The sequence below is a fragment of the Chlorocebus sabaeus genome, chromosome 24 (assembly GCF_047675955.1).
Source record: "Chlorocebus sabaeus isolate Y175 chromosome 24, mChlSab1.0.hap1, whole genome shotgun sequence".
Lineage (NCBI taxonomy): Eukaryota > Metazoa > Chordata > Mammalia > Primates > Cercopithecidae > Chlorocebus > Chlorocebus sabaeus.
Window position 1 is genome coordinate 49,431,754 of NC_132927.1, and position 14,381 is coordinate 49,446,134.

The window sequence follows — 14,381 nt, forward strand, 5'->3', positions numbered from 1 at the left end:
ACGGAGTTTCGCCATGTTGGCCAGGATAGTCTCAATCTCTTGACCTTGTGATCCGCCTACCTCGGCCTCCCGGAGTGCTGGGATTATAGGCGTGAGCCACCGCGCCCGGCCAATTTACTGCATTATAAAGAGTGGAATAAGACTTTATTTTTATTTTTTAGACAGAGTGTCTGTCGCCCAGGCTGGAGTGTAGTGACACAATCTCAGCTCACTGCAAACTCCGCACCCCGGGTTCAAGTGATTCTCTTGCTTCAGCCTCCTGAGTAGCTGGGATTACAGGCATGTGCCACCACACTTGGCTAATTTTTGTATTTTTAGTATAGATGGGGTTTCACCATGTTGGCCAGGCTGGTGTAGAACTCCTGACCTCAAGTGATCCACCTGCTTTGGCCTCCTGAAGTGTTGGGATTACAGACGTGAGCCACCGTCCCCAGCTTGGAATAAAACTTTTGTGAACTGACATGAAGAGATGGCATTTATAATGAGGGAGAAATTCTCGTAATGTGATTGGTTGTAGAAAAATAAAAATTATTAGTTTGTAGAAAGGTATTAAGAAGAGCACAGCAGTAGATACCAAACTGTTGGGATTGGGGACAAGGAAGTAGAAGACTTACACTTTTTGTGTTTTCTCTTTTTATGTTTCTGTAAAACATAAAAGACAAAATAGTAGAGAGAAGTATTTGTTTTTTTGTTTTTTTGAGATGGAGGTTCGCTCTTGTTTCCCAGGCTGGAGTGCAATGGCGTGATCTTGGCTCGCTGCAACGTCCACGTCCCTGGTTCCAGCGATTTTCCTGCCTAAGCCTCACGTGTAGCTGGGATTACAGGCATGCACCACCATGCCCGGCTAATTTTGTATTTTTAGTGGAGATGGGGTTTCTCCACGTTGGGTAGACTGGTTCTAAACTCCCAACCTCAGGTGATCTGTCTGCGTCGGCCTCCCAAAGTGTTGGGATTATAGGTGTGAGCCACCGCGCCTCGCCAACCCTGTTTCTTTAAAAAAAAAAAAAAAAAAGTGTGTTGCTGAAAATAAAGTTGGAGGTGAAAAAAAATTTTTTTTTTTTTTGAGACAGGGTCTTGCTCTGTCTCTCAAGCCATCCTCCTGTATCAGCCTCCCAAGTAGTTGGGACCATAGGTACGCACTACCATGCCTGGCTGATGTGGAAATTTTTTTTAATACTAAAAATGCTAGTATTTAAATATTAACATTAAATGCCAATATTTAACAAAATGACAGAGTTTTCTTTAACATGACAAACTAAGTGAAACAGTTAAATATGTTCTTCTTTTTTCTTTTTCTTTTTCTTCCCACCCCGAGACAGAGTCTTGCTCTGTCACCCAGGCTGGAGTGCAGTGGATTACAAGTGATTCTCTTGCCTCAGTCTCCTGAGTAGCAGGGATTATAGGCACACACCACCATGCCCTGCTTATTTATTTATTTATTTTTTTGTATTTTTAGTAGAGATAGGGTTTCACCATGTTGGCGAGGCTGGTCTTGAACTCCTGACCTCAGGTGATGCATGCGCTTTGACCTCACCAAGTGCTGGGATTACAGGCGTGAGCCACTGCAACCAGGCTGTTCTTAAACTTTAAAAAATAAAATGCCAGCTTCTGATTCTTCAATTTTGATTCAAGAATGGTTACAAGGTTTACTTTTAAGTTTTTTAAAAAAACTATTGACCTTTTTTTTCCTCTTGTCAAAAGTTGTATGTTCTCTTTGTATTTGAATGGTTACTATATGACTGGAAGTCAGAAGTTTATTTCCCCTACTGAGATGTATAGTTTATGAGCACATTTGCCTCTTAGGAAGTGGCCAGCATCGAAGCAACAAATACCATGTAACTTGGTACCTTTAGTTTTTAGGATTCTGATAGATACAAGAAAAATGGGCTGCGTGCGGTGGCTCAGGCCTGTAATCCCAGCATTTTGGGAGGCTGAGGCAGGCGGATCACGAGGCCAGGAGATCGAGACCATCTTGGCCAACATGGTGAAACCCCGTCTCTACTAAAAATACAAAAATTAGCCAGGCGTGGTGGTGCACGCTTGTAATCCCAGCTACTCAGGAAGGTGAGGCAGGAGAATTGCTTGAACCCGGGAGGCGGAGGTTGCAGTGAGCCCAAATTGCACCATTGCACTCCAGCCTGGCGACAGAGCAAGACTCCGTCTCAAAAAAAAAAAAAAAAAAAAAAAAGGCCAGACATGGTGGCTCACGCCTGTAATCCCAGCACTTTGGGAGGCCGAGGAGGGCGGATCCCTTGAGGTCAAGAGATGGAGACTATCCTGGCGAACATGGTGAAACCCCGTCTCTACTGAAAATACAAAAATTAGCTGGGCGTGGTGGTAAAGTCCTGTAGTCCCAGCTACTCGGGAGGCTCAGGCAGGAAAATTGCTTGAACCTGGGAGGCAGAGGTTGCAATGAGCGGAGATGGCGCCACTGCACTCTAACCTGTCCACAGAGTGAGTGTCCGTCTCAAAAAAAAACCAAACAAAAAAAGAATGTATCAGAACACTTAAAAAACTATTAGATACCCATCTGGATTCTCAGTTTGGTCTAAAAAGATTCGTTTATGTTTGGTATTTAATTTTTGGATATTAACTGAACCTGAAAATTTTTTTCTTCCTTTTTTTTTTTTTTTTTTTTTTTTTTTTTTTGAGACGGAGTCTCGCCTGTCGCCTGGGCTAGAGTGCAGTGGCCGGATCTCAGCTCACTGCAAGCTCCACCTCCCGGGTTTAGGCCATTCTCCTGCCTCAGCCTCCCGAGTAGCTGGGACTACAGGCGCCAGCCACCTCGCCCGGCTAGTTTTTTGTATTTTTTTAGTAGATATGGGGTTTCACCGTGTTAGCCAGGATGGTCTCGAACTCCTGACCTCGTGATCCGCCCGTCTCGGCCTCCCAAAGTGCTGGGATTACAGGCTTGAGCCACCGCGCCCGGCTTTTCTTCCTTTATATGTATTCCTACATGATTGTAGGAGTCTATCCTGAACTTGGATCATGTACATTTTGGAAACTTATTTTAGAAAAAATTGAAGTTGTAAGAATTCTCGATGAACAGACAGAAAACAGGGTCTTTGCCAACTTCTTTGGGTAAGAAAAGTTCAGAATTTTGTAGATACTCTAAAAATGAAAGTCAGCAAAGAAGGCATATAACATTGTGAAGTTTTCAAATAAAATGATTTGTCCTTTTTTCTTTAGACTGCTGCCGTAAGAATGTCTTTTCCCCCTCATTTGAATCGCCCTCCCATGGGAATCCCAGCACTCCCACCAGGGATCCCACCCCCGCAGTTTCCAGGATTTCCTCCACCTGTACCTCCAGGTAAGTTTGTTGATACTGTTTTTTGTCGTTAAACTTGTACTTTTGTCTTTGTGATGTTAACTTCAGGAAAATGTTAGATATGTGACTGTTAGTGAAGATGCCTCTCAGCATCGTTTGGAAAATGTGGATGTCTCTTTTTCCTATAGCAGTAGCTTTTATATCTGACTGAGGATCAAACTCATCTACAAAGTTTTTTTTTTTTTCCCTCATCTGGAAAGTTTTTTTAAAATTCTTTTTTTTTTATTTTTTGAGATAGAGTCTTGCTCTGTCACCCTGGCTGGAGTGCAGTGGCATGATCTCAGGTCACTGCAACCTCCACCTCCTAGGCTCAAGCAATTCTCTGCCTCAGCCTCCTGAGTAGCTGGGGTTACACATGCCTGCCATCATGCCTGGCTAAGTTTTGTATTTTTGGTAGAGACAGGGTTTCACTATGTTGGCCAGGCTGGTCTCGAACTCCTGGCCTCAAATGATCTGCCTGCCTCTGCCTCCCAAAGTGTTGGAATTACAGGTGTGAGCTACTATGTCCGGCCTAAAAATTCTATATTAAAAAAAATGGGTAATACATACACATTGTTCAAAAACAAACAAACAAAAAATACAGAAAGTAATACAGTGAAAAATTTTCTTCATATACCCCCATAACTGCTGTTGCTATCCCCTTATTAAAAAGGGAAGCAATAAGGTTATTAGTTTTTTCTTTATTTTTCCAGATACTTTAAAGTGTATATTATAAGTCAATATAAGTAAAGATTTATGGAGTTAAAAAAAAAATGTTCAGACCCTGCTCCAACCCCCTGAATCAGATCCTCAGAAATTGGGGCTCAGGAATCTTAATTTTTAACAAGTTCACAGGTAATTTTTGGCACTCATTTAAGCATGGAGAATCCACATTTGAGAACCATTATCCTGAAGTACATAGTTAACATTGCTTATGCTGGGTGTGATTGTGTGTGTCTGTTGTCCTGGCTACTCAGGAGACTGAGGTGGGAGGATGGCCTGAGCCCAGGAGTTCAAGTCCGAAGAGTGAGACCTCATCTTTGAAAAAACGATTATCTTTGCTTATAAGAAATTTTTCTTTTGACTTAAGAACATTGCAGTTGGCTGGCTCATAATGGGTTGTTAATTCATAGCATGTATGTTATGGGGGTTGTAATAAACAGCACATTTGTCTTTATTTTGTGTGTGTGCACATGTGTGTATGTGTGTTTTGAGGCCTCACTTTGTTGCCAGACTGGAGTACAGTGGCGTGATCATGGCTCACTGCAGCCTTGACCTCCTGGGCTCCCATCTCAGCCCTCCTGAGTAGCTGGGACCACAGGCTTGTGTCACTATATACTGTTAATTAAAAATTTAAAAAAAAAAAAATTTATAAAGATGGGGGTCTGACCATCTTATCCAGGCTGGTCTTGAACTTCTGGGCTCAAGGTATACTCCCACCTCAGCCTTCCAAAGTTCTGGGATTACAGATGTGAGCCACTGCACCTGACCTTGTCTTTATTTTGGATTTAACTACTCATTGTAAAATTTTGAATTTACTACCATAGGCTCAGCTTTGGGAGCCTTCTACCCTTGGGTCTGAAAAGCCACAAGATAAATATGAGAATTTCTGTGGAATATTATTTAACACTTAAAGAATTGGGGGAAAATCATAATTTAAAAAAAATCAGGCCTGGCACAGTGGCTCACGCCTGTAACCTCAGCACTTTAGGAGGCCAAGGTGGATGGATCACCTGAGGTCAGGAGTTCGAGACCAGTCTGGCCAACATGGGGAAATGCTAAAAATACAAAAAATTAGCCAGGTGCGGTGGCTCAGGCCTGTAATCCCAGCTACTCAGGAGGCTGAGGCAGGAGAATCGCTTGAACCTGGGAAGCGGAGGTTACAGTGAGCCGAGATCATGTCACTGCTCTCCATCCTGGGCAACAAGAGTGACACTTGTCTCAAAAAGGGGAAAAAATCAGAACAACTATTTATGTATGTATTATGGAACAGAATGCAGTACTTTCATAAGTTATTTTAGACATGCTTGTAGTGGAGCTGCTTTAAGCTGTGCTTCTAGATAGTCATGGATATGTATTTGTTATCATCTGCTGCCAGAGGAGTAATGTGAAAGTTTACACTACTACTTTACTCCATGTAACAATTACTGATTTTAAGTAGTAACTTAGTTGTTTTATAATGGACCATAAATAGATGAAATTCTGTTGGAAGGCTCTGGCTGGCCCTTTGGACAAAATTTTTTCCTTAAAAGAAATAAATTTTGCTGAAAGGAAATTCTGTTGAGAAAATTGAGAGAATGTTGCAGAAAACTGAATAAAGTTAGTTATCAGCCATCAAACAGATTAATAGTTATAGAAGGAAAGTGTTTTGAACAACTTTCATTTGGGCATCAGTTTTCTCTTTGGTCCATATATCCTGATTTTCTTCATACATTTATAGGCTCATAGTGCAGATATGGATTTTAATTTTTTATTTATTAATTTTTTTGAGACAGGATCTCTCTTTGTCTCCCAGGCTGGGAGTACAGTGGCACAACCGTAACTTAATGCGGCCTCTATCTCCTGGGCTCAGCTGATCCTCCTGCCTCAGCCTCCTGAGTAGCTGAGACTATAGATGTGTGCCACCATGCCTGACTCAGATCCGTTTTTCAGTGGGCCTTGCTATAACCATGATGCAAAGCCCAAGTGTTGTAGAAGTTACAGGCTGGGCATGGTGGCTCATACCTGTAATCCCATCACTTTGGGAGGCTGAGGCAGGAGGATCTCTTGAACCCAGAAGTTCAAGATCAACCTGTACAACATAGGGAAGAAAGACCCTGTCTTGTGCGGAGGTGGGGGGTGGCAGGAAGCTTAATCACTTGTTTAGAATCAGAAAGGATGGTTATGGAGAATTTGTGCTTTAATTTCCTTAGCAGTAGATTGGGTTTATAGAAAAGATTTTAAATTTTTGAATTTTTTTTTTTGGCTTTTTTTGAGAGAGTCTTACTCTGTCGCTGGAGTACAGTGGCGCCATTACAGCTCACTGCAGCCTCCGCCTCCTGGGTTCAAGTGATTCTCCTGACTCAATCTCCCTAATAACTGGGGTTATGAGTGTGTGCCACCATGCTTGGCTAATGTTTGTATTTTCTGTAGAGATGGGGTTTTGCCATGTTGGCTCAAGTGATCTGCCTGTCTTGGCCTCCCAAAGTGTTTGGATTATGGGTGTGAGCTACCGTGTCGCCCTACTGTCTGCATTTTTTTTTTTTTTTTTTTTTTTTGGGACGGAGTCTCGCGCTGTCGTCCAGGCTGGAGTGCAGTGGCCGGATCTCAGCTCACTGCAAGCTCCGCCTCCCGAGTTTACGCCATTCTCCTGCCTCAGCCTCCCGAGTAGCTGGGACTACAGGCGCCTGCCACCTCGCCTGGCTGTTTTTTGTGTTTTTTAGTAGAAACGGGGTTTCACTGTGTTAGCCAGGATGGTCTCGATCTCCTGACCTCGTGATCCGCCCGTCTTGGCCTCCCAAAGTGCTGGGATTACAGGCTTGAGCCACCGCGCCCGGCCTCGCCTTTTTTTTTTTTTAGTAAAGAATTAGAGTTTTGCTATGTTTCCTAGGCTGGAGTGCAGTGGTTATACACAGGCAAGATGATAGCACACTGCAGCCTTGAACTCCTGGGCTCAGGGATCCTTGTGCCTCAATTTCCAGAGTAGCTATAACTACAAGCATGATTTTATTTATTATTATTATTTTTGGGACAGAGTCTTGCACTTGTTCCCCAGGCTGGAGTGCAATGGCGTGATCTCGGCTCACTGCAACCTCTGCCTCCCAAGTTCAAGCAATTCTCCTGCCTCAGCCTTGCAAGTAGCTGGGATTACAGGCACGCACCAGTATGCCTGGCTAATTTTTGTATTTTTAGTAGAAATGGGGCTTCACCATGTTGGTCAGGCTGGTCTTAAACGCCTGACCTCAGGTGATTTACTCATCTTTGCCTCCCAAAGTGCTGGGGTTACAGGCGTGAGCCACTGTGCCCAGCCCATGATTTTTGTTTTCTGTGAAAGAACCAGGATTCTCCTTAGATTTCCACATAAATTTTTCATTTGATGCTTAAAATAACTTTCAAAGGATTTGTTTTTACTTTATTTATTTGAGAAAAATTTATGTTTATCGTGCACAGCGTCTTGAAATAACGTATATGTTGTAGAATGACTAAATTGAGCTAATTAACACGTGGTGTATTACTTTACATACTTTTTTTTTTTTGCTATTGTGAGAACACTCTAGATTTTAAGTGTAGATTTTCTTTTGGTCATTTTCAAGAATATAGTACACCATTACTGACTGTATCACCATGTTGTACCATGTGTCTTACTTTTTTTTTGGTCTTTTTTTTTTTTTTTTCCTTTTTGTGGAAAATGGGGTCTCACTATATTGCCCAGGCAGGTCTCGATCTCCTGAGCTTAATCTATCCTCCCACCTGTGCCCTCCTAAGAGTTGGAACTACAGACGTGAGCCACCACGCTGGCTGTTTTTACTTTTAAAGGATTCTTTAGTATCATTGTTCACCTATAAGTCAGTCTGTATTGGTGAAAGGCGTTGGTTTTGAGGATCACTGAACCATATGAACCCAAATGGATAACTGTCCAGAATTTTATGCTCTTTAAGTCAAAAGCATATTGAGGTGGCCAGTTTGTTTTCAGAATAGTCTTTTTTTGTAAGTTTATATGGACCAACCTGATAGCGCATTCCTTTTGAAAATAAGGTAGTATTTATCAGTATTTCATTTTCATTTGTCCTATATTTCCACTTATGTTAATTATGAGTAAGGATACTTAATTGTGTGGCATGTTGTTGTTAGAGAATGCAGTCATATAAAATCAGTGTGGTTTTTCTTTTCTTAGGGACCCCAATGATTCCTGTACCAATGAGCATTATGGCTCCTGCTCCAACTGTAAGTATAACTTAAAGGAAGAGTCATGAGTTATGGTAGTGCTAGTGCTTTTAAGCTAAACAGTGTGATAAACTTAAATACATTATGAGTATTTAAAAGAATAACAAGGACAGAATGAGAGCACCCCTGTATACCATATCATTTATTTGAATAAGTATCATTTTCACTTAGGTGTGCATATATGCAGTTGCACCTGCAATGTGCTCCCTAAGTAGATAATTCTGTGATTTTCCTGTTATTTTCTAGACTCTTCATATACTTGTTATTACAGATTTAGGGCTTTGGCTCTTCATTGCTTTCTCATCTTGGTCCTGGGAGATGGGAAAAGGATGTGACATATCTGATCTCTTAAAAGAACATAGGAATGATCCTTGTAAAAATTAAAATTTTGAAATGAAATTTGTGTGGAGTACCTTTTACACGTTTCCTCCTAGCTTCCTAATTTTTCGCCCTTTCCAAGCGATTTTTATCTTAGTTTTCTCTGTCCTTTAGTGTGGTATGTTCAAGCTTTGTAAGACTTTACTAAAACCTTTCTTCTGCTGAAATGCTCTCATTCATTATTTTCTTCTTGAACCTTAATTTAATGTGGAGAACCTTAATTCTCCACATTCATCAAATCTTCTGAGCACTGCAAGCACCTTTGTTAAGAATGCTGCTGTACTGTAGCACATGAATAGATAATAACTCTCTTTTATTTGGAATTCTGTGAGGGAGGGTAGGTCTCTTTATTTTCAGTGTCTTTTAATATCTGGGTTTTGAAAAGGGATGAGGAGTGTTATTCTTGGTAAAAGGGAGAGAGGAATTACGTGGGCAAATGAGAACCTGCTGTGAGGCCGACCACTAAGAAGATGTGGTTCTGCAGCCAAAGGGGAGTTCAGCTTTTCTTGCCTTGGACACCAAGAGTTGGACCATGTTTGAAAGCCTCAGGCATGTACTCTTCCTCCTTGTATTTCAGGCTAGAGAAAGCTAGAATTTAGGAGTGGAGCACCTCTCCCATTTCACCACTGTTTATTCGGTGCCTCCTGAGGGTGCTTGCTGAATTCAGTGTCAAGTACAAAGATGTGTTTCTTCCCCGGGAAAGTTGAACGTCGTGAAGGGAAAATAAGATAGCATAAATAACTGATAAAAGGCAAAATATGAGGGAGAGTGCTGTGGAGTATTTGAATATTCTGCTAGAGGATTAGCATGGATAATTGAAAGTTGCTTTTATATTAGTACTGAGAGTAAAATTATGAAAAAAACTTCTGGATATATTTGATAATTTTAAATGTTTTATGTATTTTTTTGTTGGGTGGGGGGCGGTGGGGCAGTGGGGCGGAGTTTCTTGTTGCCTAGGCTGGAGTGCAATGGTGGCATGGCTCACTACATCCTCCGCCTCCTGGGTTCAGCGATTCCCCTGCCTCAGCCTCCCGAGTAGCTGAGCTTACAGGTGTGCGCCACCATGCCTGGCCAATTTTTTATATTTTTAGTAGAGACGGGGTTTCACTTTGTTGGTCAGACTGGCCTCAGGTGATCCATCTGCCTTGACCTCCCAAAGTTCTGAGATTACAGACATAAGCCACCACACTTGGCCTAAGGCATAAATTTTAAATGTTTAAGACATAGGCCAGGATCACCTGAGACCAGGAGTTCAAGACCATCCTCGCCAAGCTGGTGAAACCCTGTCTCTACTAAAAATCCAAAAAATTATCTAGGCATGGTGGCACACATCTGTAATCCCAGCTACTTGGGAGGCCAAGGCAGGAGAGTCCCTTGAACCCAGGAGGCGGAGGTTGCAATGAGCTATTATGCCACTGCACTCCAACCTGGGCGACAGAGCGAGATTCCATTTCAGAAAATAAAAATAAAAATTATGTCTTAAACATAACAAAGTTTTCTTGGTTATTTTTGTTTCTTTTTTAAGAAGAAAGGTAATCTAGTAGTAGAGGTTTATTTGTCACAAATAAGTTTGCATTAATGAAATGTGCTATGCACTGTAGGAGTTTTAGAAGTATACAAGCATGCAGAGGTTAAATAATGTGCTATATATATTGATTTAATCCTGATGTTTTTAGCCTAATGTTAATTGGGGTAGGAAATTTAATTGCTGAATCAATTTTTATTTTGTTTCTTCACCTTAGGTCTTAGTACCCACTGTGTCTATGGTTGGAAAGCATTTGGGCGCAAGAAAGGATCATCCAGGCTTAAAGGCTAAAGAAAATGATGAAAATTGTGGTCCTACTACTACTGTTTTTGTTGGCAACATTTCCGAGAAAGCCTCAGACATGCTTATAAGACAACTCTTAGCTGTAAGTTAAACTGTTTATTTTTCATTAAAAAATTTTTTATCATTCTACATTTCAAACTTAAGCAGAAAGAGGACTTTCAGTGATTGCTTTTTATTATAAAAAATTCAATCCTGCAGCAAAGGTGAAAGTAGTACAGTGAACACATTTGTATTCTTTTCCTAGATTCATCAGTGAACATGTTTAGATACTTTATGTACACATGTGTACCACACACACTTTTTTCTTGGATAATTTGGAAGTAAATTGTGACATGACATTTTACCTGTGAATCCTTCATTTATCTCCTAAGGGCAAGGACATTCTGCGACATAATCACAATGCCACTATCCCATGAAATTTGGCCTGGTGCAGTGGCTTTTGCTTGTAGTTGTAATCCCAGTCCTTTGCGAGGCTGAGGCAGGAGGATCTCTTGAAGCTAGGAGTTCGAGACCAGCCTGGGCAACATACCGAGACACATCTTTACAAAAAGTAAAATATAATAGCGCCAGATGCAGTGGCTCATGCCTGTAATCCCAGCACTTCAGGAGGCTGAGGTGGGTGGATCATTTGTGGTCAGGAGTTCGAGACCAGCCTGACCAACATGGTGAGACCCCATCTTTACAAAAAATACAAAAATTAGCCAGGTGTGGTGGCGTGTGCCTGTAATCCCAGCTACTTGGGTGGCTGAAGCAGGAGAATCCCTTGAACCCGTGAGATGGAGGCTGCAGTGAGCTGAGGTCGCGCCACTGCACTCCACCTTGGGCGACAGAGTGAGACTCCATCTCAAAAAAATAATGATAATAATTAAAAAATAAAAATAAAAAGCCAGGTGTGGTGATATACGCCTGTAGTCCTAGCTGTTCAGAATCCGAGGTGGGAGGATTGCTTGAGTCTAGGAGTTCAGCGCTGCAGTAAGCTATGATCTTGTAATTGCACTCCAGTCTGAGCAAGAGAGTCTCTAAAACAAAAAAAAAATACAAAATTGATGTAGTATTATTAACTAATACACATGTAGTTCATATTTAATTTTCCCAGTAATGGCCATAATATTAATAGTTGTTTTATTTTTCATCCATGATCCAATGAAAGATTTTTATTTACTTTTGAGACAGATTTGCTCTGTCACACAGGCTGAATGCAGTGAGATCTCGGCTCAGTGCAAAATCTGCCTCCTGTATTTAAGCGATTCTCATGCCTCGGCCTCCCGAGTAGCTGAGATTACAGTCATGTGCCATGACACCTGGCTCATTTTTGTGTTTTTTGTATAGACAAGGTTTTGCCATGTTGCCCAGACTTGTCTTGAACTCCTGGCCTCAAGCAAATCGCCTGCTTTGACTTCCCAAAGTGTTGAGATTACATGCATGGGCCACCACACCTGGCGTGGGTTAATATTTTGAGACTGTGAGTCCTTTTCCCCAGCGACCTTAAACAATGATTTTAGCATCCAATGATGATTGACTGATTCCTTTTAAAGTTTTATTCTGAGCTTGAATACTAATAAGTTGTTTAAATTTGATAAACTTGTTGATTCACTTTTTTAACCTTAGTTTTTAAGATTTTATCTTGATGGCCAGGCACGGTGGCTCATGCCTGTAATCCCAGCACTTTGGAAGGCCGAGGCAGGCAGATTACGAGGTCAGGAGATCGAGACCATCCTGGCAAACATGGTGAAACCCTGTCTCTACTAAAAATACAGAAAAAAAAAAAAAAATTAGCCCTATGTGGTGGCAGGTGCCTGTAGTCCCAGCTTTTCGGGAGGCTGAGGCAGGAGAATGGCGTGAACCCGGGAGGCGGCAGAGCTTGCAGCGAGCGAATCACGCCACTGCACTCCAGCCTGGGCGACAGAGCGAGACTCCGTCTCAGAAAAAAGATTTTATCTTGATGATAAATGTACATTGTTAAGTGAAATAATGCTGAATGATTGTATAATAAAATAAGGCCAGGGTGCGGTGGGTCACACCTGTAATCTCAGCACTTTGCGGGGGCCAAGGCGAGCGGATCACTTGAGGTCAGGAGTTTGAGACCAGCCTGACCAACATGGTGAAACACCATCTCTACTAAAAATACAAAAATTAGCCGGGCGTGTTGTGGGTGCCTGCAATCCCAACTACTAGGGAGGCTGAGGCAGGGGAATCATTTGAACCTGGGAGGCGGAGGTTGCAGTGAGCTGAGATGGCGCCACTGCACTCCAGCCTGGGCGACAGAGTTAGACTTTGTCTCATGCACAAAGAAAGGAGTTTGGAAGAATGACTATATTCTGCACTGAGAGGACTTGCAAATACGTCATTCTTCATCTATATCCCAGAGTCTTGTGTAGGTTCTCTGTAAGGACAGGGCCAGGGTTATCAACCTGTGGTTCAGCTCATGAGTAGTTCAATGTGAGTCCTGCAGTCTTGTCATCCTCTGGAAGTATTGTTGCCTTCTCTTCTTATGCCCCTCTGAGATGCTGGGCAATTATTTTATACCATTCATGATTCTTGCTTCAGCTCTTCATATTTAAGAAATTCCTGTTCTTTTAGAAAACTGGATCTCCTGGGCACTCTCTCAGTTTTAATTAACTGGTCTGAGGATGTTTCAGGTTTCTCAGTTTCATTTTCTTCCTTTACTTCCATGGGATTTTTGGTAATTTCAGTCTGAAGCCCGACTCCGTTTTCATTCCTGAGTTTTCTCCTGGGGTTCTTTTCACTGCAGCCATAAGGCCTAATCTGGGGTCTGCAGAGAACTAGCACTAACTCTGCTCTGATGGAATTCAGGAAAGTCAGAAGGTACTGGAGTATAGAAATGTGTTTGCTCCTGTCTGCTTCTGGAAGTCTCTGTTTTGCAATGTTATTACCGCTAATGTTTTCTCCCTAGGTGTATGTGTAAAGATTCTCATCACGTATTCTCATAGAAGTGCAGTTTCTGAGTCTTAGGGCATACTTATCTGCAGCTTTACAAAATAATTCCACACCAATTTATTTATACTTACTGCAGCAGTGTTATGTCCAAGTTTCTATTCTTATACATCTTTTTTAACAGTGGGGGTTTATTTAGACTTTTACATTGTGTTGTGAAGTACCTTATTCCTATTTAAATATGCCTTTTTTATTGTTCTTTCTACATAATTTTGGTATTATCTGTTGACATAGTAGCTTGAGGCCTAAACTATTAAAGGCCTCAATCTCCCTTCCCCGGCTTCCTTACAGGTGTTACAAGATGGTGAACTTGTTATGTTAATAAGTGTTATGATGTAAATAGTTTTAGCAGAACTAGGTCATGTGCTCTGATTGCATTTTCTTTCTTTTCTTTTCTTTTTTTTGAGATGGAGTCTCACTCTGTTATCCAGGCTGGAGTGCAGTGGCATGATCTCAGCTCACTGCAACCTTGCCATCCAGGGTTCGAGCAAGTCTCCTGCCTCAGCCTCCCAAGTAGCTGGGATTATGGACCCCTGCTACCATACCTAGCTAATGTTTGCATTTTCGGTAGAGACGGGGTTTCACCATGTTTGCCAGGCTGGTCTGGAACTGCTGACCTCCAGTGATCTGCCTGCCTCAGCCTCCCAAAGTGCTGGGATTACATGCATGAGCCACTGTGCCTAGTCCATTTTCTTGTTTAATATTTTATTTTTGAGACAGAGTCTAGCTCTGTTGCCCAGACTGGAGTGCAGTGGTGCAATCTCTGCTCACTGCAACCTCCACCTCCTGGGTCAGTGACTCTTCTGCCTCAGCCTCCTGAGTAGCTGGGATTACAGGCACCTGCCACCACGTCCGGCTAATTTTTGTATTTTTAGTAGAGACGGGGTTTCACCATGTTGGCCAGACTGGTCTCGAGCTTTTGACCTCAAGTGATCTACCCACCTGGGCTTCCCAAAGTGTTGGGATTCTTTTCCCTTCTTTTCTAGAGCC

The 14,381-nt window shown here is 42.0% G+C and overlaps 1 protein-coding gene across 2 annotated transcripts in view; it reads left to right on the forward strand.

The window, feature by feature from the left end:
• Positions 1-14,381, forward strand: part of RBM25 (RNA binding motif protein 25) — a 66,608-nt gene that overhangs the window by 10,656 nt on the left and 41,571 nt on the right. For both annotated transcript variants that reach the window (XM_007987190.3, XM_037984215.2), the window contains 3 exons: positions 3,190-3,310; positions 8,181-8,230; positions 10,351-10,518. In XM_007987190.3, the coding sequence (XP_007985381.1) occupies positions 3,205-3,310; positions 8,181-8,230; positions 10,351-10,518 (324 nt within the window). In that variant the 5' untranslated portion in view covers positions 3,190-3,204. The remainder of the gene's footprint in view (positions 1-3,189; positions 3,311-8,180; positions 8,231-10,350; positions 10,519-14,381) is intronic.